Genomic DNA, 23,276 nt, shown 5'->3' with positions numbered 1-23,276 from the left:
TCCCTCTCCCCTTCAATAGGTCAGCAAACCCATCCAATTCCAAAGAACACCCTCACTCTTTCCCTCCCAACAAAGAAAACCCAACCAACCCAGGCATTCTACCACACCCCACCAACCAGACAGAACCCCCCACCCCCACCCCAAGCTACCGCTGCGGCCCCCTCCCTCATGTTGCACCTGTTAACTAACATGGTGACCCCCACTTGGAAAGCAATGCAAGGAACCCAGTGAGAACAAGCCCAAACTACTCCAGCCCGCTCCCCCATCCAAACTTGTATATATCGGGAGGAATGAACCCAACCCCACCCCCCCCCCCCCACTTTGATTGGGCAAACTAACCAAAACTCTCGTTGAGAAGAAGCAAAGAACCCAGAATAACAAGAACATCAAAACTGGTGAAACACATAAGAACATAAGAATTAGGAACAGGAGTAGGCCATCTGGCCCCTCGAGCCTGCTCCGCCATTTAATGAGATCATGGCTGATCTTTGGGGACTCAGCTCTACTCTCCGGCCCGTACACCATATCCCAGAATCCCTTTATTCTTTAGAAAGGCATCTATCTTTTTCTTAAAAACGTTTAAAGAAGGAGCCTCAACTGCTTCTGGGCAAGGAATTCCAGAGATTCACAACCCTTTGGGTGAAGAAGTTCCTCCTACACTCCGTCCTAAATCTACCTCCCCTTATTTTGAGGCTATGCCCCCTAGTTCTGCTTTCCCCGACCAGTGGAAACAACCTGCCCGCATCTATCCTATCTATTCCCTTCCTAATTTTATATGTTTCAATAAGATCCCCTCGCATCCTTCTAAACTCCAATGAGTACAGTCCCAGTCTACTCAACCTCTCATCATAATCTAATCCCCTCAACTCTGGGATCAACCTAGTGAATCTCCTCTGCACTCCCTCCAGTGCCAATATGTCCTTTTTCAGGTAAGGAGACCAAAACTGAACACTATACTCCAGATGCGGCCTCACCAACACCTTATACAATTGCAGCATAACCTCACTAGTCTTGAACTCCATCCCTCTAGCAATGAAAGACAAAACTCGATTAGCCTTCTTCATCACCTGTTGCACCTGCACACCAACTTTTTGCGACTCGTGCACCAGCACACCCAGGTCCCTCTGCACAGCAGCATGTTTTAACATCTTACCGTTTAAATAATAATCCATTCTGCTGTTATTCCTCCCAAAATGGATAGCCTCACACTTGGCAACATTGAATTCCATCTGCCAGACCCTAGCCCATTCACCTAACCTATCCAAATCCTTTTGCAGACTTCCGGTATCCTTTGCACTTTTTGCTTTACCGCTCACCTTAGTGTCGTCTGCAAACTTAGACACATTGCACTTGGTCCCCAACTCCAAATCGTCTATGTAAATTGTGAACAACTGCGGGCCCAACACTGATCCTTGAGGGACCCCACTAGTTACAGGTTGCCAACCAGAGAAACACCCATTTATCCCCACTCTCTGCTTTCTGTTAGTTAACCAATCCTCTACCCATGCTACCACTTTACCCTCAATGCCATGCATCTTTAGTTTATGCAGCAACCTTTTGTGTGGCACCTTGTCAAAAGCTTTCTGGAAATCCAGATATACCACATCCATTGGCTCCCCGTTATCTACTGCACTGGTAACAGCCCCAAAAAATTCTACCAAATTAGTCAGACACGACCTACCCTTTGTGAACCCATGCTGCGTCTGCCCAATGGGACAATTTCCCTCCAGGTGCCCCGCTATTTCCTCCTTAATGATAGATTCCAGCATTTTCCCTACAACCGAAATTAAGTTTACCGGCCTATAATTACCCGCTTTCTGCCGACTACCTTTTTTAAACAGTGGTGTCACGTTTGCTACTTTCCAATCCTCTGGGACCACCCCAGAGTCTAGTGAATTTTGATAAATTATCACTAGTGCGTTTACAATTTCCCTAGCCAACTCTTTTAACACTCTGGGATGCATCCCATCAGGGCCAGGAGACTTGTCTACCTTTAGCCCCATTAGCTTGCCCAATACTGCCTCCTTAGTGATTACAATCATCTCAAGGTCCTCACCTATCATATCCTTATTTCCATCAGTCGCTGGCATGTTATTTGTGACCTCCACTGTGAAGACTGACCCAAAAAACCTGTTCAGCTCCTCAGCCATTTCCCCGTCTCCTATTATTAAATCTCCCTTCTCATCTTCCAAAGGACCAATATTTACCTTAGCCACTCTTTTTTGTCTTATATATTTGTAGAAGCTTTTACTATCTGCTTTTATGTTCTGAGCCAGTTTACTTTCATAGTCTACCTTACTCTTTATGGCTTTTTTAGTAGCTTTCTGTTGTCCCCTAAAGACTTCCCAGTCCTCTAGTCTCCCACTAATTTTTGCCACTTTGTATGTTTTTTCCTTCAATTTGATACTCTCCCTCACCTCCTTAGATATCCACGGTCGATTTTTACCCTTTCTACCGTCTTTCTTTTTTGTCAGTATGAACCTTTTCTGAACACTGTGAAAGATCACTCGGAAGGTTCTCCACTGTTCCTCAACTGCTTCACCATGAAGTCTTTGCTCCCAGTCTACCGTAGCTAGTTCTTCTCTCATCCCATTGTAATCGCCTTTGTTTAAGCACAAAACACTAGTGTTTGATTTTACCTTGTCATTCTCCAACTGTATTTTAAATTCCACCATATTGTGGTCGTTCCTTCCAAGAGGATCCCGAACTATGAGATCATTAATCAATCCTGCCTCATTACACAGGACCAGATCTAGGACCGCTTGTTCCCTTGTAGGTTCCATTACATACTGTTCCAGGAAATTATCCTGGGCACATTCTATAAACTCCTCCTCAAGGCTGCCTTTACCAACCTGGTTAAACCAATCGATATGCAGATTAAAATCTCCCATGATTACCGCTGTACCATTTCTACATGCATCCGTTATTTCTTTGCTTATTGCCTGCCCTACCATCCTGTTACTATTTGGTGGCCTATAGACTACTCCTATCAGTGACCTTTTCGCCTTACTATTCCTGATTTCCACCCAAATTGATTCAACCTTGTCCACCATGGCACTAATATCATCCCTTACTATTGCCCGGATGCCATCCTTAAACAACAAAGCTACACCACCGCCCTTACCGTCCATTCTACCCTTTCGTATAGTCTGATACTCTTGGATATTTAACTCCCAGTCGTGACCATCTTTTAACCATGTTTCAGTAATGGCCACTAAATCATAGTCATTCACGATGATTTGCACCATCAACTCATTTACCTTATTTCGTATACTACGAGCATTCAGGTAAAGTACACTTATGCTGTTTTTTATGTCTTTGTTATGAATCCTAACACCTTGATCAGTAACGTTTCGCAATTTATTTTTCCTCTTACCCTTTCTCCTAATTTTCCTTGTCTTTGAACCCGTATCTCTACATAATAACCTGTCGCGTAACCTGCTGCCTTGATCTCCATTAACCATTATACTGTCCATAGCTTTACACTTCCCTTCCCCCCTAACTTGCTAGTTTATTTCCTTGTGACCAACCTATTTATCCTATTCGCTAGAACACTGGTCCCAGAATGGTTCAGGTGAAGACCGTCCCAACGGTGCAGGTCCCTCCTGCCCCAGTACTGATGCCAATGCCCCATGAAATGGAATCCCTCTTTCCCGCACCACTCCTTTAGCCACGTGTTAACTTCTCTAATTTTCTCAACCCTATGCCAATTGGCACGTGGCTCGGGTAGTAATCCAGAGATTATAACCCTGGAGGACCTGTTCTTTAATTTAGTCCCTAGTGTTTGATAATCCCCAAACAGGTCCTCTTTCCTAGTCTTACCTATATTGTTAGTCCCAACGTGGACCACAACATGAATGTATAAAGCTTTGAACATTCAAGAAACACTCCATAACTATTTAGAATCACAATCAGTTCTCCCCCAGACCATTCTTCTTCATGAAGTCATTCTCCTCCTCCGGCGTGTTGAAATAATTATCTCTGTCCCGCAATCCCGCTGGGTACAGCATTCCAAACCGTACTTTGCCTTGAAGAGCTCCCTCTTGGCCTTGTTAAACTAAGCTCAAAGCCATATCAGCCCTGATATCCTGATAGATGCGTATGGAGTTTCCCTCCCAGCTACACCCTCGTGTGATCTTCGCCCACATTATAATTCACTCCTTGACCAAATACTTGTGTAAACGGATGATTACCGCCGGCAGCGGATCCCCTGATCTCAGTATTCACCAGAGAGAAGGACATGGACGGGTGTTGAGGTCCGGGATAGGTGTGTGAAAGCTCTTGAGAAAGTCAATATATCAATTATTTGTGATACATCCAGGGGACCAGAGTAGAGAGATAGAAGGCTTGCCTCTAAGGAAAGTGGAAAGAAACTTCCGATACCTGGGGATTCAGATCGCTAGGAGCTGGGGAACCTTGCACAGACTTAATCTGACACGGTAGGTAGAACAAATGGAGGAGGACTTCAAGAGGTGGGATATGCAGCCTCTATCGCTGGCGGGCAGGGTGCAAGCAATTAAGATGATGGTCCTCCCGAGGTTCTTATTTGTATTTCAATGTCTCCCTATACTAATCACCAAGACCTTTGTTAATAAAATAGACAGGAGCATCACGAGCTTCGTGTGGGCACGGAAAGTTCCGAGAGTAAGGAGGGGGTTCCTTCAGCGTAGTAGGGACAGAGGAGGATTGGCACTACCGAACTTGGGCAATTACTATTGGGCCACCAATGTGGCAATGATACGTAAATGGATGATGGAGGGTGAGGGAGCGGCGTGGAAAAGACTGGAGAGAAAGTCCTGTAAAGGGACAAGTTTAGAGGCGCTGGTGACGGCGCTGCTACCGATCTCACCTAAAAAGTTTACCACGAACCCGGTGGTGGCGGCAACATTGAATATCTGGGGACAGTGGAGGCGACAGAGAGGGGTGCAGGGAGCCCTGGTGGGGGTCCCCAATCAGGAACAACCATCGGTTCGCCCCAGGAAGAATGGATGGAGGATTTCAGAGCTGGCACCAGTTGGGAATTAGGAGGGTGGGAGATTTATTTATAGATGGGACTTTTGCGAGCTTGGGAGCATTGGAGGAAAAGTATAAGTTGCCACGGGGAAATTTCTTGAGATATATGCAGGTGAGGGCGTTTACTAGACAACAGGTGAGGGAATTTCCGTTGCTCCCGACACAGGGGATACAGGACAGGGTGCTTTCAGGGGTGTGGGTCGGAGAGGGCAAGGTGTCAGAGATTTACCGAGTGATGAGGGAAGAGGGGGAGGAGTCGGTGGGCGAACTAAAAGGAAAGTGGGAAGAAGAACTAGGGGAGGAGATAGAGGAGGGCATGTGGGCTGATGCCCTAAGCAGGGTAAATTCCTCTTCCTCATGCGCCAGGCTTAGCCTGATTCAATTTAAGGTGCTACATAGAGCACACATAACGGGAGCAAGATTGAGCAGGTTCTTTGGAGTGGAGGACAAATGTGGGAGGTGTGGCGGGAGCCCGGCAAACCACGCACATATGTTTTGGGCGTGCCCGGCACTGGAAGGGTATTGGAAGGGAGTGACGGGAGTGATTTCGCGGGTGGTGAAGGCCCGGGTCAAACCAGGCTGGGGGTTAGCTCTATTTGGAGTTGCGGAAGAGCCGGGAGTGCAGGAGGTGAAAGAGGCCGACGTTGTGGCCTTTGCGTCCCTAGTAGCCCGGCGCAGGATCCTACTCATGTGGAAGGAGGCGAAACCCCCCGGACTGGAGGCCTGGGTAAATGATATGGCGGGGTTCATTAAACTGGAGCAGATAAAGTTTGCCCTGAGAGGATCGGCTCAAGGGTTCACCAGACGGTGGCAGCCATTTCTCGACTACCTAGGGGAACGTTAGAGGGAAGACAGATGACCAGCAACCCAGGGGGAGGGGGGGGGGGGGGGTTTAGTTTAGTTTAGGTCAAAGATAAAGGAATTTTGTTACTTGTGTATTGTTAAAAATTTCTGTATTATTGTTGCGTTTGCTTTGTAAGAGGGGAAAAATTGTTGTTTGGGGAAAAAAATTTCAATAAAACATATTTAAAAAAAAGAGAAAGTCAATATATCAAAGGAGGAAGTGCTGAGTATCCTAAATTGCATTAAGTTAGCCAAGTCCCTGGGGCCGGAAGGGCTCTAGCCCAGATTACTGCAAGAGGCCAGGGGAGAACAGCTGGGGCCTTAACAGATATCTTATCATTCTATTTGACCACAGATGAGATTCAAGAGGACTGGAGAATAGCCAATGTTATTTCCTTGTTTAAGAAAGGAAGCAGGGATAATCTAACAAATTATAGGTCAGTAAGCCTGACATGAGTGATGGGGAAGCTTTTGGAAAAGATACTGAGGAACAGGATATATGCACATTTGGAGGAAAATGGACTAGTTAGTGACAGGCAGCATGGTTTTGTACAGGGAAGGTCATGTCTCACCAATTTGATTGCATTTTTTGAAGTGGTGACAAAGAAAATTGATCAGGGAAGGGTTGTGGGTGTAGTTTATATGGACTTTAGAAAGGCATTTGACAAAGTCCCACATAATAATCTTTATTGTCACAAGGAGGCTTACATTAACACTACAATGAAGTTACCGTGAAAAGCCCCTAGTCGGCACATCCCTGCGCCTGTTCGGGTACACGGAGGCAGAATTCAAAATGTCCAAATTATCTAACAGCACGTCTTTCGGGATTTGTGGGAGGAAACCAGAGCACCCGGAGGAATCCCACGCAGACATGGGGAGAACATGCAGACTCCGCATAATGACCCAAGTCGGGAATCAAACCTGGGACCCGGAAACAACAGTGCACTGTGCTACCATGCCTCCCTGGCAGACTGGTACCAAAACTAAAATCATGTGGGATTCAGGGTGGGCTGGCTAGATGGATACAGAACTGGCTTAAGAGTAGCGGTGGAAGGGTGTTTTTCAGAATGGAGATCTGTAGCTAGATCTGTTCCGCAGGGATCAGTGCTGGGACCTCTGTTGTTTGTAGTATATATAAATGATCTGGAAGAAAATGTGGGTGGTCTGGTTAGTAAATTTGCCGATGACACGAAGATTGGCGGAGTTGCTGATAGTGCCGAGGATTGTCAGAGGATGCAACAGGATGTAGATAGATTGGAGACTTGGGTACAGAAATAGCAAATGGCGTTTAATCTGGACAAATGTGAGGTGATGCATTTTGGAGGATCAAATCTAGGTGTGAATTATACTGTAAACGGCAGAACCCTTAGGAACATTAATATACAGAAGGATCTGGGTGTGCAGGTCCACAGATCTCTAAAAGTGGCAACACAGGTGGCCAAGATGATTAAGAAGGTATATGGCATGCTTCCATTCATCAGCCGGGGCAGCTTTATAAAACTTTGGTTCGGCCACATTTGGAGTATTGCACGCAGTTCTGGTCACCACATTATCAGAAGGGCGTGAAAGCTTTTGAGAGAGTGCAAAGAAGGTTGCCTGGTCGCGAGGGTGATGGCTATGAGAGGTTGAATAAACTAGGATTATTTTCACTGGACAGACAGAGGATGAGGGGAGACCTGATAGAGGTCTACAAAATTATGAGAGGCATAGAGAGGTGGATGGTCAGAGACTTTTTCCAAGGGTGGAAGTGTCAGTTACAAGGGGACACAGGTTCATGGTGAGAAGGGGAAAGTTTAAGGGAAATATGCAGGGTATGTTTTTCACTCTGATGGGTGCCTGGAACATGCTGCCAAAGGATGTGGTGGAAGCAGGAACATTCGCAACATTTGAGAGGCATCTGGATTGGAAGAAATAGAGGGAAAGGGACCGAGTAAGGGCAGAAGTTTTTTTTTTAAGTTGCGCATCATGATTGGCACAGGTTTGGGAGGGCCGAAGGGCCTGTTCCTGTGCTGTACTTTTCTTTGTTCTAAATCACTTTCAAAGTCAGAATTTTTGGCCACTTATCCTTAGAGGTCTCTTTATTACAGTTATTTAAATCATTCAGTTATTTAATTATTCAGTTATTCTCATACATTAGATCCCAAATAGAACATTCCTGTTATAACCCACATGAGTCTTACAGGGTAGGGATGATTAACTACCACGTGGATCTTGCAGATTACGAGCTCTCCTGATAAGGGAGCGGGGAACCCTTAACAATAGTCGGCTAGTAAGACCCAGTAGGGAACAACTGGAGCTGTAAATAATAGTTATTGTAAAATAAAGTAAGTTTTTGTTTCGACTGAATCGATGTGGACTCTTCTAGAATTTACAGTGCAGAAGGAGGCCATTCTTGCCCTTACAAAAGTTCCCAATTGGTCCCTTGACATATAGAAACATAGAAAATAGAAGCAGGAGGAGGCCTCGACAGCTATTCATTATGATCATGGCTGAACATTAAGTTCAATACCCTGATCCTGCCTTCCACCCCCCACCCCCATATCCCTTGATCTAGAAAACTAACTTGGATACAAAACCCGTCCTCCGCATTTATAGAATGAGGTTTGGCCAGATTTTTAATGGCATACTGAGGATATAATTAACAGTCTCTTGTCCCTGAGAAAATAATTTCATATTTGTGGAATGTCGAATTCTTCTTTTAGAACATAGATGATGATAAAAACTTCCAGAGATTTTTTAAATTACTTTTTTCAAGTTTTATATTTCAATTTCTACTTTAAACCTAAGTCTGTATCTCAATCTTTATTTCACCATCTGTAAAATGATTAAGAAGTAAAGGATACTCTGGTTTTCTCTGAGTATTCTTGCATGTGTTTTGCTTGTTTGACATCACTGCTATCTCCGACGGGAAATAGTTATTTCCCTGTTCTGTTTTTCTTGCTGTCATATTTTGCAATTTTCTTTTGTTTCTCCTTTCCATTGGAGATTTACACTTTAGAAAATCAATTTTACAATCATGTAATTACAGGTATGTTGTGCTCTTGGCATATCCCACTGCTACATGTAAGTTTTGATTTGTTTTGTTTTGTTATAGATTACAGAATACCTTTATGAAAACAACATGGCATCCGAGTTCCCAGAGCCTCAAGACAAAAAGGAGTTTTTTCTGTCCAAGATGTGGAAGACAGATTATGAGTCGTTCCTTCCAGATATTTATGATTGGCCGAAGTCTGCAACGAAAATACCTAATTTGTAATCAGATGTATGTTTCACAAATTTTTGCTAAAGTTACTACCTACTAATTATCTGATGGTTTTTTAGCTGGTAGAAGATCATCGCATAACTTGCCAGACACACTCATAATTTTACTAGTTTAATCCCCTTTTCAACTTTCATAATCAGTATTCATTGGAAATTAGAAATGTCTTCATAAGAAATAAAGAATTTGTGTTTATATGGTGTTTTTCACTGTCTGACAATGTTCCAAAATACATTCCTTCAGAGGTATCGCCATTGTTCTGTAGGAAATTTTGAAAAACAACATGCATCTGAAAGTTGGCCACTCCAACAAAGTACCCAAATCCAACTTGATTATGTGTTCAAATCCTGAAATGGGGCTTGAATTCAGATGTTTCTGGCTTGGATGAAAGAATTCAGACACTGAACCAAGTTCACAGTGCTCCATAACCCTAGCTTCCATTTTTAAAAAGAGGCTGCTATCTACTTCTGGTAAGGTATTAGGAAAGCATTCGCTACAGCACTTCTTTTCTTCTCCCTTAAATTCTGAATCTGTTCATTTCATATGTTGGGTCTGTAAGGGTGGCAAATATATAGAGAATGATAAAACAATGTTTTTCAAAGCAAACAATTATTAGAAGATATATCTGGAGGTTCTGATTTCTTTAACATGTTAAATATCTTTTGGATATTATATGACAACACCTGAGGGACAATATACATCAGGAATGCAAGATGAAAAACAAAATGCTCAGAATACCTGACAGGTCAGCAGCATCTGTGGAGAAACAGAGCTAAAGCTTCTCTGTTCCAGTCTTTGCTAGTAATGCCTTACTGACAATTTCTAGCATTTTGTTTCTTTTCCAGATTTCCAGCATCTTTCCTATTTTGTTTTTATATCATGAATGTAACAACTGATTAATACATGAGAGGAATAGCTTTGCTTGTCATAACATTTTTACATATTTTTTAGTACTAAAAAGTTGTTGATAAGATTGTAATATTAATGATTCTTCCAACATGCGTGCAATGTCTGTTGGGCTATTTCAACGTGAAATTTCTGGCTGACCCTCTTACATATCTCCCACAGGATATAATATCCATTTTCTGAGCTGATGGGGAGGGAGGTAGAGCCACTTGGGTGAGAATTGTGCTTTGTCGAGCTACAGTAAGAACATTCTACTTCTTGGGTGGCACGGTGGCATAGTGGTTAGCACTGCTGCCTCACGGCACCTAGAACCTGGGTTCGATCCCGGCCCCAGGTCACTGTCGGCGTGGAGTTTGCTCATTCTACCCGTGCCTGCGTGGGTCCCACCCCCACAAACCCAAAGATGTGCATGGTAGATTGGCCACACTAAATTGCCCCTTTTTTTTAAAACGAAAAACCAAGAACATTCTGCTTCTTAGTCTATTTAATGGCAATTAAGTGAACCTAATGAATGTACCTGTACCTGTCATAAAATGTCGATATACAATTTTATGATCTGTACCTTTTGAAGTGGAATATAGCTGTAAAAGAATACTAATCACACTAATTGTCATGTTATTGTTCTCTTAAGAAATAATGAAACAAGAAATAGATGTTCCCAACGAAGGCCAGAAAGGTCCAAAGCACTTTCTAATTCAAATCTTGCATTTAAATTGTATTTTTTTCATAAATAGGACTTTGTGATCTTGGGAATAATTATCAAAAACTTTGTCATGATTTAAGGAAAATGCTGTTGTCTGAATAGAATGCACTGAAGGAAATATTTTTGTGGTAAAGATTTTATTTATTGATGATTGATGTTAACTGTGCAGACCAATATTCTTTCCCCCGCCCCCATAATTATTGATTCCCCTCCCTCCCTTGGAAAGAGGGTTTTTTGAGTATTATCAACTTTTCTTTACATTGAGTATTATCCATATCGTCCATGTGTTATGTATTGGTTTGCCTGTAATTGTTTATTACTGAAATAAAAGTATTCAATATTTTTGGATTAGTATGCAATCACATTCAAAGCTAATGGATATAATTGAATAAAGGCACATAATTGCTCATAAGATACTGCACAAAGACTTCTAATAATGCCCTATCTGAATGGAAATTGGTCATGCTTTCTCGGGGCCCCAATTACTTCCATCACAATAGATTAGCAATGACAAAGTTGGGTGGGGGGGGGGGGGGGACACCATAATTCTTAAAGAGTATCCATTCCTTTTAAGAATTAAAAACTCCACAAGACTTTACCCATTTTATTAGGAAAATTAGAAAATTAATAGTTATGGATGGTGGGAGACTGAAACGTTCAGAGAGATGTGGATGTTTTTGTAGATTAATAATAATAATATTCATTGCCACAAATAGGCCTACATTAACACTGCAATGAAGCCACTGAAAAGCCCACATTCTGGTGCCTGTTCGGGTACACAGTGGGAGAAAATTTAGAATGTCCAAATTACCTAACAGTACGCCTTTTGGGAAATAATCACCAGATGCGCCAGGGACAGGGGTGGTGGTGGGGTTTCCGCGGTGCTGCAGTGTTCCAGCACCTCCCCGAGTCACCGGTATGTCCCCACCACCACCTCCTCCCTCAGGGTGCCTGTTGGACCCAGGGTACTCCATGGGATGGGGGTGTGAGTGGAGCTAACCCCTGAGGCTCCTCCACCACCTGGCGCTGCCAGTCCTGGAGGCCCACTCTTGTCTCAGCCAAGGTCCGCATGCTTGCAGCCATGGAGCACGGAGTGGACCACCTCCGTCTGGTACTGCACCACATCACACGACGACTGTGCCACCACCTTCTGGGTTTGTGCCACATCAGCCAGTGACTGCACCATCTCCCTCTGGGAGTGGGCCACCTCCCTCTGCATCTGTACCACGTCGGCCACCGCCGACACTCAGCTGTGGTCCACTGTGACTGGGCCACATTCTGGCACATGGTTGCCTGTGAGCGGTCAACCCTGTCCTGGGCGTTGGCCACCACCTACACATTGCCCCAGGCCTTTCCATAGCCAAAACCCTCGCCCCGAATGCTTCCACACCGGATGCCACCTGTGTGGTGTTGGCCTGGGTGGTACGCAGTTGGACAGCGGCATCTGCACCTTCAAGTGTTGAATTCTTGCCGACAGCCCTTCATGTAGTACATGGCTCTGCGACTGCATCTCCACAATCAATGGGACTGTTCATTCCAGAAGCCCGAAACCCGTCTGGAGGACAGCTAGGCCCCTGGGGTTGGCCCGCCATCCGGTCATCTGCCCCCTTGGGTGCTCCTACTGCCACCTGATGTACCGGAGCATCTGTGTGCTGTGCCCCAGGAAGTGTCCCAGGAGCCTCTTCACTAAAGTGCCAATCAAGGTGAGTGGGATGGTGGTGGGTGTTGGAGACAGCTGTGACGGGAAGTCAGTATCATCCTTGGACTCGAGCTCTGGGGAGTCCTGGGTCTCAGGCATATGGCTCACATTCGTGTTGGTGTCGTCATTGCTGCTCGGCACATGGGGGATTTTGATTGTGGCACTGGCTGGGGGTGGGGGACACTAAATGGACCTGCCCCATCATCATCAGCTCCTGCAAGTCACGTGACAAGACGCATGGGCGGGGGTTAGTGGGGATGATGTGAGGGTGGTGTTGGTAGGGGGAGGGACGTGGCGGCAGGTGTTGACACATGTCACGGGGATCTAGACTGTTCTTGCTATCAAGGCAACATTTGCGGCATCAAGTGGCAAATGGTAAACTGGACCCTCAACTCAGCGGGGTCCGTCTTCCTCGCCCAAGGCCGATCTTCACCATTTCCCGGATTTGTGCCTCCAGACACTTCTCAACTCGTCATTGATCCTTTCATGGCTGCTCTTATTCCCTCGATGGCCTTCGGCTGGTTCTCAGTTCCTTGGCCACGTCTTTAACATTTTTCTGCCAGGTATGGCATCCAACAGACATGCCAATCATGGAGGGAACTTCTCCACATCTTCAGCTACGTTTTCCTGTCGAAATTACCCCACTTTAGGGTAAAAAGAGCTCAAACCCACACCTTCGAGCTCTCCTGTGTGCGACCACTCACTCCCATGGCTGCCACAGAAGTCTCGTCAGGTTGAATAAGTAGCCAGAAAGTAGATCGCTAAGAGAATGAAGGGAGAGGATCAAGTAATTAATTTTAGCCAGAAAGCTGTTTTAAAAAAAGACAAAAAGGACCTCCAGCATTATTTCCAGAAGAACAGTGAAAGTGCATAGAAGGGAAAGGGATCAATACTTGAAAGAGAGAAATCAAAGAGGGGGAGTTTTATAGAGGGAATTCCTGTTGATGAATGTGAATTACTAAAGGGGATGGTAAAAAAAGCAAAGCAGTGCAGGCTGCAGATAGACCTGTAGATGGAAGGCAGGCCAACAGCTAGCAGAGACCACCAGAGGATGCACACCCAGCACCAGCAATTGCTCCCTTCCCCCAGACAACCAGCCCAGTTCACACACTATCAATCAATGTAACTCGGCGTCTGATTGGTGCAAACACCTAGAGGAATCAACCAATGGGAGTGGGCCCGCAATGCGCATGAGCAGAGCTGCTGACGCCATGGCTATGGAGCTGACATTCCTGGGCACGGGCTCGGCTTACCCGTCCCCCAGCCGAGGAGCATCGGCCTTGGTGCTGCGGTACCAGGGCGAGTGCTGGCTCTTCGACTGCGGCGAGGGCACACAGACTCAGTTCATGAGGAGTCAGCTGAGAGCAGGTAGGCCCACGGTGCAGCCCGGTTTCTCTCGCCCAGACGACTCACTCCTGACCGGGCATTACATCCACCTCCCTCAACCTTGCTTACTCCCGCTCACTTCCCAAACCCCCCCCCCCCCCCCCCGTCCACAACAGTGACACCACTTCAAAGTTAATCCATGATAAAACACTTTATGATTTTTATTGTCACAAGTAGGCTTACATTGCAATGAATTTGAAGTTACTGAAAAGCCCCCAGTCGCCACACACCGGTGCCTGTTCGGGTACACTGAGGGAGAATTCAGAATGCCCAATTCACCTAACAGTCTTTTGGGACTTGTGGGAGGAACCCGGTGGAAACCCACGCAGACACGGGAAGAACGTGCAGACTCCGCATAGACAGTGACCCGACTTGCGAATCGAACCTGGGACCCTGGTGTTGTGAAGCAACAGTGCTATCCACTGTGCTGTGTCGCCCTTTGGGTTCTGTTGAGAATATTCCCTCTATTTGCTGTATAATTACAGATGCTTTCTTCAAAATGCTGGTTTTATATCTTTCCTCCTGTAGGTAGCATAGCTTAAGAGGGGACTGAGGACCATGGACTTCCATTGGATTGATCCACGGTTATGTTTGGCCAAGTACTGCAATGGCTTGCTGTTGCCTTCTGCAGTATGGCTGGCCAGGATACCCTCCTGCTCTGACTGCCTGCCAGCAGCTATAATGGAGGGATTTACAGGCTGACAATCAACCTGTTCGACCACATTGTGAAATCATCTTCTGTGGCCATCCAAGTCCTGAAGTGGAGCTTGAACCCATTGGCCCAGAGGTAGGGGTGCTACCTCTGTGCCACAAGACCTCCTTATATCTCCACGCATTAATAAAAGTAAACATTTTGGATTTGAGAAAATCGTATTAAATTGCTGTCTTTCAGAGTCTGACTGATGTTTTCCAGAGGAATTGAAGTTGAAAGTTCTGCTTTTATATGAAATGTTTTTGAAAATGTTGTTTTTCTGTGTCTTGTAATGTGGAGCAATTTGAATTAAGGTTTTTGCTGAATGTTCACAGCTTTAAAGGAAAGGTCAGAAGGTTGAGCTACAATCAAAGTTGCCATCTTTTACCAAATCCGAAACCAGAGCTTGGTTGATGTAGCAAATTAATTGAGCAATGGATCAGGTGTCCCTCGAATCATGCATGGTGTCTCCTCATAGTTACGAGTTTCTGCCACGGATCTTCTATGAAACGTTTCTTTTGTCCTCCCCGGCATATTGTCTGTTTGAGAGTTGAGAGAACAGGACCAGTGAGGGAAGTGATTTTTGGCTATCCAATCACAGTTGCCATAGAGTCATACAACACAGAAAGAGGCCCTTTGGCCCATCATGTCCATGCTGGCCATCAAGCACCTATCTATTCTAATCCCATTCTCCAGCACTTGGTCCTTTGCCTTGTGTGCTATGGCATTTCAAGTGCTCAACATGCTCATTAAATGTTGAGGGTTTTCCTCAAATCCCCTTTAAATCTCTTGCTCGTTACTGTAAATCGATGCTCCAGGTTATTGATCCCTCTACTAAGGAGAAAGGTTTCTTCTTATCTACCCTATCTATGTTTTTCATAATTTTGTACACCTCAATCAGGTACCCCCTCAGTCTTCTCTGCTCTAAGACGAACAACCCCTGTCTAACCAGACTCTTGGCTGAAGCACTCCAGCCCAGGCAACATACTGATAAATCTCTCTGCACCCTTTCTAACCCATCACGTTTTAAAAGATATATTTTTATTCAACAAGTTGAAGGACAACATCACAGTGATACAGCTTGTATGCAGCCATGCAACGGGTGTAGTGCAAACTATTTTGTCATTTTTATAGTAGTATGGATGCAACACATCTAGCAGTGGAGGAAACCCACGCAGAGACTGGGAGAACGTGCAAACTCCACACCGTTACCCAAGGCCAAAATTGAACCTGGGTCCCTGGCGCTGTGTGGCAGCAGTGCTAACCACTGTGCTGCCCCATTATCTGCTGTAAGATTTCCTATTGTGACTTGTTTTAAACTCCTGTGTAGTGCCTTGGGATGGTTTATTATGTTAAAGATGCTTTATAAATGCCAGTTATGACTAATGTTTAAATGCAAATTAATTTAATGTTCTAATATTTCCGTTATATTTTAAAGGAAAAATTGCAAAGATTTTCATTACTCATCTGCATGGTGACCATCTATTTGGTTTGCCTGGTCTCTTGTGCACAGTGAGTCTCCAAAGTAGTCCGCTCTCAAATAAACAACCTGTTGAGGTTTACGGGCCAGTTGGATTGAGGAAATTTCTGAGGACAAGCATGAATCTTTCTCACTCACAGTTGCTGTTCCCATATGTAGTCCATGAACTGGTTCCAACAGAAGATCAGTGTTTCCCTGAAGAATGGAGGGAGCCTTGTATACAGAAAGAGGATGATCAGCTTCACCCTCAAGAACTGCCAGGAAAAACAATTTATCTTAATCCTCAGGAAGACTGCTATAATCTTGTCACCGATGAACAGTTCATCGTAAAAGCATTCCGGCTTTTTCATCGCATACCATCTTTTGGTTTTGTAATTGAGGAGAAAAAACGACCAGGAAGACTACAGACACAAAAACTGAAAGATATGGGTAATTGTATAAATTTTGTCAAGTACAATTTATTTTTTATTTTTATTGCACTTTTACTTGCCAAACATTGCCAGAATTTCTCTCGATAGACTAGCAAATCCCAAAGTACTATTGCAAGAGCATAAGGAGTTGGAGTAGGGCATCTGACCCCTCGGGCCTACTCCGCCATTCAATAAGATCATGACTGATCTTTCTGTGGACTCCGCTCCACTTACCGGCCCACTCACCATAACCTTTAATTCCTCTACTGTTCAAAAATATATCTATCTTTGCATTAAAATCATTCAACGAGGTAGCCTCAACTGCTTCACTGGGCAGGGAATTCCACAGATTCACAATCCTTTGGATGAAGAAGTTCCTCCTCAACTCAGTCCTAAATATGCTCCCCCTTATTTTGAGGCTATGCCCCCTAGTTCTAGTTTCACCCGCCAGTGGAAACAGTCTCCCTGCTTATATGTTCTCTATTCCCTTCATAATTTTATATGTTTCTATAAGATCCCCCCTCATTCTTCTAAATTCCAATTAGTATAGTCCCAGTCTACTCGGTCTCTCCTCATAAGCCAATCCTCTCAACTCTGGAATCAACTTAGTGAATCTCCTCTGCACACCCTCCAGTGCCAGTAGATCCTTCTCAAGTAAGGAGACCAAAACTGTACACAGTACACCAGGTGTGGCCTCACCAGCACCCTATACAGCTGTAACATAACCTCCCTGTTTTTACATCCCATCCCTCTAGCAGTGAAGGACAAAATTCCATTTGTCACCCTAATTACCTGCTACACCTGTGAACCAACTTTTTGCGATTCATGCACAAGGACACCCAGGTCCCTCTGCACAGCAGCAGGCTGCAATTTTTTACTATTTAAATAATAGTCCATTTTGCTGTTAATCCTACCAAATTCGATGACCTCACATTTACTAATATTGTACTCCATCTGCCAGTTCCTTGCCCACTCAGTTAAACTATCTATAACCCTCTGCAGACTTTGTGCCCTCTGCACACTTTGCTCTACCATTCATCTTTGTGTCATCTGCAAACTTTGGCACGTTACAATTGGTCCCCAACTCAAAATCATCTATGACCAGTATGTTTCTTACACAATGAGGAAAGAGGCATTGTTGGATCTGGTTCAAGAGAATTTGGTGGGTCATGTGGTAGTCGGTGAACATTTAGGAGCCAGTGATCATAGTATCATAAGATTTAGGTTAGTTATGGAAATGGACAAGGAGTAATCTAGAATAAAAATACTTGTTTGTAGAAGGTAGTGGAGGAATGCCGATATGTTTCCAAGTCAGAATGGTGAGTGGGCGGGCAGCATGATGGTGCAATGGTTAGTACTGCTGCCTCAAGGCGCCAAGGACCGGGGTTGATCCCAGCCCCGGGTCACTGACCATGTGGATTTTGCACATTCTCCCCATGTCTGTGGGTCTCACCCACACAACTCAAAGATGTGCAGGGTAGGTGGATTGCCCACGCTAGATTGCCCCTTAATTTGGAAAGAAAAGAGTTGAGTACTCTAAATTTATTTTTTTTAAATAAAAATGAAAAAGAATGGCGAGTGGTTTGGGGGGTAACTTCAGCTGGTGGTGTTGCCATGCATCTGATGCCCTTGTATTTCTAGATTGTAGCGGTCTTGGGTTTGGGAGGTGCTGTCTCAGGAGTCTTGGTGAGATCCTGCAGTGCATTTGTAGATGGTACGCATTGTTGCATATAAGCATCAAGAACCAAACAATAGTGATCTAAAGTGATTGGCAATGTGAGGGGAAACCTTTCTTAAGTAATGGCGGTTGCGACCTGGAACACACTGCTTGAGGGTAGGGTGGATGCAGATTCAATCATCACTTTCAAAAGGAAATTGGATAATTATCTGAAGAAAAAGGTTATGGGCCACAGGAAAGGGCTGGAGAGTGGATCTTGCTAAATTGCTCTTGCAGAGAACCAGATTGATGCCTGCAATAATTCTGTGAGAAGCGAGCTTTGTTTGCTAGTGTTTTGTTTTATAATTTCCTTGCCTTGTGTTTTGGTGAAACATCCTTTTCTGTTCTGTTGAGTGTAAAAATGTTTCCTTCTGTAATAGCCTTTATGAAAGACATAAAGTGGTGTTTAGATACTGTTTAAAAAGGAATATTGCCGGTTCCGCAGCTTGCAAAGTGCATTTCTTGTCCTGCTTTACCTGCTGACAGGTCCTGTTTCTTTTGTGTGGCTGCAGTGTGCATTGCTTTTAGTATTGGGGTCAACTTTTTTTCCATGGATGGTGATTGTCTCTGTAACGTACTCAATTTGAGTGTTTTTTTTAATTTACCGGACGTGAGCGTTGCTGGTTGGGCCAGCAGTTATTGCCCATCCCTAACATTTGTGAGTCAACCACATTGCTGTGGGTCTGGACTCACATGTAGGCCAGACCATGTAAGGCTGGCAGACATCCTTCCCTAAAAGCCATTAGTGAGCCAGATGGGCTTTTACGATAGTAGTTTAAGTCCAGATATTTCAAATCAAATTCACCATCTGCCGTGGTGGGATTTGAATCTGGATCCCCAGATCTAGTCCTGGATAACTGGATCACTAGTCTACTGACAAAGCCACCACACCACTGCCTCCACTTAAAGTTTTAAAAAAAATAATATTTTATGAGATGTGGGCATTGCCAGCTAGACCAGCATTTATTATCCATCCTTAATTGCCCCTTGAGGGGCCAGTTACGAGTCAATAACATTGTTGAGCCATATGATTCCACAGCCTGGCAACACTGTCGAAAGAGAATTATTTTAAAATTGAAAAGTACATTTTATATATTTTTGTCGGTCTTTTCTGCTTTTGCTGTCCATTTTTAACTTTTCTTTCTAAATTCTGTGGTTTGCATTATTCCAGGTGTTCAACCAGGACCTCTGTATGGGAAACTGAAAAACGGACAAACCATCACTCTAAATAATGGTGTTAGGATTTTTCCCATGGATGTATTAGAAGCTCCTATTCCAGGTCGGAAAATATGCATTTTGGGAGATTGTTCACGAATTGTGGGTGACATGGGTAAGAAGCTTTGCAGTGATGCAGATGTGCTGGTGCATGAGGCCACACTAGATGACAGTCAGTCCGACAAGGCTGAGGAGCATGGCCACTGCACTCCAAAGACTGCTGCAGAGTTTGCAAAATCGTGCAAAGTTAAACGGCTGATCCTTACTCACTTTAGTCAAAGGTACAAGCCTACAGCCTTGACTAATGCAGGAGATGATGATGTAATGGAACTGAAGACACAGGCTGAATTGGTGCTGGAAGGACAGGAAGTGACACTAGCTGAAGACTTTATGGTGATTGAAATCCCTTTCAACAAGACAAAGCAACAAATAATCCCAACAAAATAAAAAAAACTGGATCCAGAACCAATGTGTTAAACTTCAAGATTAAATTGCAAACAATGTAGGTTTTACAAATTTATAATGGAGGTATAATTTGTTACTAAAAAGATAGTCTTTAGGTTTTAATCAGTCTCCTTGGTTATGTTGACTATGTGGACTGGAATGGAAGTAATTATGTCTGCCATTTGCTCTTGGTCTCTGTGATGTGGATGTTGGAAGTTCAGAAACTTTCAACAGTTTACCAAATTTATCCAGTGAGTTGTTGAACCATACAGTTGGGCATTGCCCCATGTTCTCTCTTTATCCTGAATTAGATTATTTCCGTGGGACAATGTTGGGATGCTTTCAGCACATCTGGTTTTGGAGAGGGAAGTTTAGTCAGTGTTCCTGCATCTGACTGGTATCCAATGACCCTATTGGAAGTTCCCAGTTGCGAATACTGGGTGACGACTAGGGTGTTTTGATTTTGATTTGCTTTTCACTTATCCCACTCCTACCTGCAAGAAATCCTAACGTTGATCATAAATCTATAAATGGCCAACTAATTTATTAGTTAAAGTAACGATGAACTGAATGATGACCATTTCTCTCTGACCTTTCCTGATCCCATGAAGCTGCTGACCTGCTCAAATGTTATTCCAGGGTCAGTAGTGGTCTTGTGGATTACTGAAATATGCATTTTTGATCTGAATCAAAGTGAGCCTTATCTAAAGTTGATTTGTATCCACATGCAAATTTCCAGCAGGGTTCCTTGTCTGGCAGTCTGGAACATGCTGGCTACTCTTCCTCCGCAGGTTTTGTACCTTAGAGGTCAATTTTGGTGTTGTACCACTAATTCACAAGATTTAGGAGTTAAACCTGAGACTTCAAGAACCTCTGCTGCTTAAAGCTGCACTCTGTACAGTAGTGTGTTTTTTAGTAGAACCATTAATACATTTCCAGAAAGGTAGCTTTTGGTGAATATGTTACGTAATGCAGTGGATGGAAATACCAAAACATTGCACAGTGGAAATGTAGAGTGCAATTTCTTTGCCATGGTTTCTCAGTTTCAAATGTGGAGAGAAGAGGTGGCTGACTGGCAAATCTGGGCCTGGTAAAGAATTTGAGGAGGACTGGCAGAGAATTCGGGAGCAGCTCTCAAATCCATACTGCTAGCTAAGAGAAGCTACATAATATACTTTAGCAATGCGATCCAGAGGCCGAGCCAATTTTTGAGAAATCCAGTTTGAATGGAATGTTGTATTTTTCCTCCATTCAGCCCGACTAACCAGACCTAAAGTGGAACTGTAAAGTTGCACTGATGCCTAAAATTGAATGTTTGCACACAGGTCGCTATCCTTGTTTTGTATCATTGTGAATGACTTGTGCAGTAGGGAGGTCTGTCCTTCAGCTGCCTCAAGCAACTGATGCAATGGTTAAAGATAGATGACTGAGACAATAGCAAGCCTAGGTATCTCAATTTCACCTTTTATGGCTAAATGTGAACCATTGGAATGTATTTGCATTTCAAGTTGTATCAAGTACAAATAAGCTATTTCCTTTACAAATATTTTAATTCCAAGTCTTCAGACTATAACTGCTGCTGAGGGAGTTGCTAACCTGCCCCATCTGTTAGAACCAAACCAACAGAGAACAGTAATAATCAAAGTTATGCTTTGTCTGTTAATACCTACTTCCTGGCCTTTGGGATGTGCCTCATCGCCCTAACCATGATTGAGAATATAGAGGATCGTCAGCATGACTCTGTGTCCTATTGCTCCATTCTATTGTGTTGCCATGTTCCCCATTATAACTTCCTTTTAAAAAATAATTGTTCCAATTTATTTTCTGAACTTTTACACTGCCATATGTTGGTGAAGGAAAGAGCATTGTGCTTTCTTTACCTTTAGCCCACTTTTCTACAAAGTAGCTGTTATGTCTGCGCCAAAATTGATGTTTCAATTTTATATATCACTGCTGAATGGAATAATGTCCTCAGTTTGGTTAAGGCAAATTAATAGCAACATCCAGGCAGAGGAGAATTCCATACTGGAAATTGGATTTCTACTCAACCTGTCATTGAGAGACAAACTTATCAGTGGTCATTTTTAAAATTTGAAGTAGTGCATTCCTTTATACAGATTGCTTATATAGAACTTCAGTGCCACGTCTAGAAGTACTAAAACTTTACAAAGCCTAGTGCATTTGAAAAGGAAGTAGATTTAATGTTGCCAGATTGCACAATGTATTCACCTCCTTTTCACTTTTTGCTTTCCCTTGCTCTCTTGGCGAAGAAAAAACTATAAGCTTTATTGAAATGAATGGAGTTTTTTTAATGTCATGGAAGGCCAAAGAGTATATTGTGGTTAAATTAATGATTATGGTGCTCAGAACTTTGTTTTTTTTTGAACTCCCTACTCCCTCTACTGAAGAGGTTAGTACAGACCTAGGATTAATTTTACGATTTAACTCATTTGTCTGATTTAGTAATAGATCAGTCGCCGCATTTACTTGCTGAACCATGAAGTTGCCTTGTTTTCAAGGAACATTTTTTCGATTCTCTTCAAAGAACTGAAACTGCAACTTGTATTTGAATAAAGTGGCTTGTTTAGAAAAATAGAATCTCATTCCCCCTTTTGCATTGTGATACTCCTTCCTTCCTACCTTGCATAACCAATAAATTCAATTGCAGATTGAAAGACACGAGGAAGAATTTGTCCAGCCTGAAGCTAGACTAGACATCAGGGGAAAAAATGTTTACTTCCCCAGTTTCTCAGAGCAGGTGATTCTAAAATAGATTATTTAAAATACTTAATGGTATGCCTGACTTCAGCTAAAATGGAACTAGTTCACAAATAGATCTGAAGTTTTAACAAAAAGGCAATGATATTTGATTATTCCGAAGAATGGTAATGTTCAAATCCTCTTGGACCTTGAGATGCGACTAGTTAGATTTGAATAATGGTTGTGAAATTTCTGAGTTTATCAGTTCTCTTTGCATTCTTGCTTTTTTTCATTATCCTTTCATGGATGTAGACAGAGGCTGGCATTTGTTGCCCATCCCTAATAGCCTTAAACTGAGTGGTTTGCTTAACCATTTCAGAGGGTAGTTAAGGGTCAACCACAGTGCTGTGGTTTTGAAGTCACATCTAGGCCAGGCCTGGTAAGGATGGCAGGTTTCCTTTCCCCAAAGATCTTTTGTGAACCAGAGAGGTTTTAATGACAGTTGATATTTTCATGGGCACCATTACTGAGACGAGTTTTCAAATCGAGATTTATTAATTGAATTTAAATTCACCCAGCTGTCATGGTGGGGTTTGAACCCCTGTTGCCTGAGCATTTGTCTGGCCTCTGGGTTACTAGTCCGTTGACTTTATCATTGTGCCAACATCTCCCCTTCAGTTTCAGGTTGATGACCTTTCTTAAGAACTGATGATGAAGGGTTACTGACCTGAAATGTTATTTCCACTTCTCTCTCCACAGATGCTGCTTGATGTGCTGAGTATTTCAATATGTCTTGATTTTGGACCAGGA

General features: G+C 43.5%; 2 protein-coding genes across 3 annotated transcripts in view; both read left to right on the top strand.

The window, feature by feature from the left end:
* me2 (malic enzyme 2, NAD(+)-dependent, mitochondrial) overlaps positions 1-11,067 on the top strand; it is a 171,058-nt gene extending 159,991 nt beyond the window's left edge. For both annotated transcript variants that reach the window (XM_072497417.1, XM_072497416.1), the window contains one exon: positions 8,951-11,067. In XM_072497417.1, coding sequence (XP_072353518.1) covers positions 8,951-9,112 — 162 coding nt within the window. In that variant the 3' untranslated portion in view covers positions 9,113-11,067. The remainder of the gene's footprint in view (positions 1-8,950) is intronic.
* Positions 11,068-13,632: 2,565 nt separating this feature from the next.
* On the top strand, positions 13,633-22,441 carry elac1 (elaC ribonuclease Z 1). Its single transcript, XM_072497415.1, has 3 exons — positions 13,633-13,791; positions 15,939-16,409; positions 19,279-22,441. The coding sequence occupies exons 1-3, from the start codon at positions 13,635-13,637 to the stop codon at positions 19,767-19,769; spliced, it is 1,119 nt and encodes a 372-aa protein (XP_072353516.1). The 5' UTR covers positions 13,633-13,634; the 3' UTR covers positions 19,770-22,441.
* Positions 22,442-23,276: the final 835 nt, after the last annotated feature.

Source organism: Scyliorhinus torazame, chromosome 3 (genome assembly GCF_047496885.1).
Source record: "Scyliorhinus torazame isolate Kashiwa2021f chromosome 3, sScyTor2.1, whole genome shotgun sequence".
Taxonomy (NCBI): Eukaryota; Metazoa; Chordata; class Chondrichthyes; order Carcharhiniformes; family Scyliorhinidae; genus Scyliorhinus; species Scyliorhinus torazame.
This window is presented reverse-complemented; position numbering and strand designations above follow the sequence as displayed.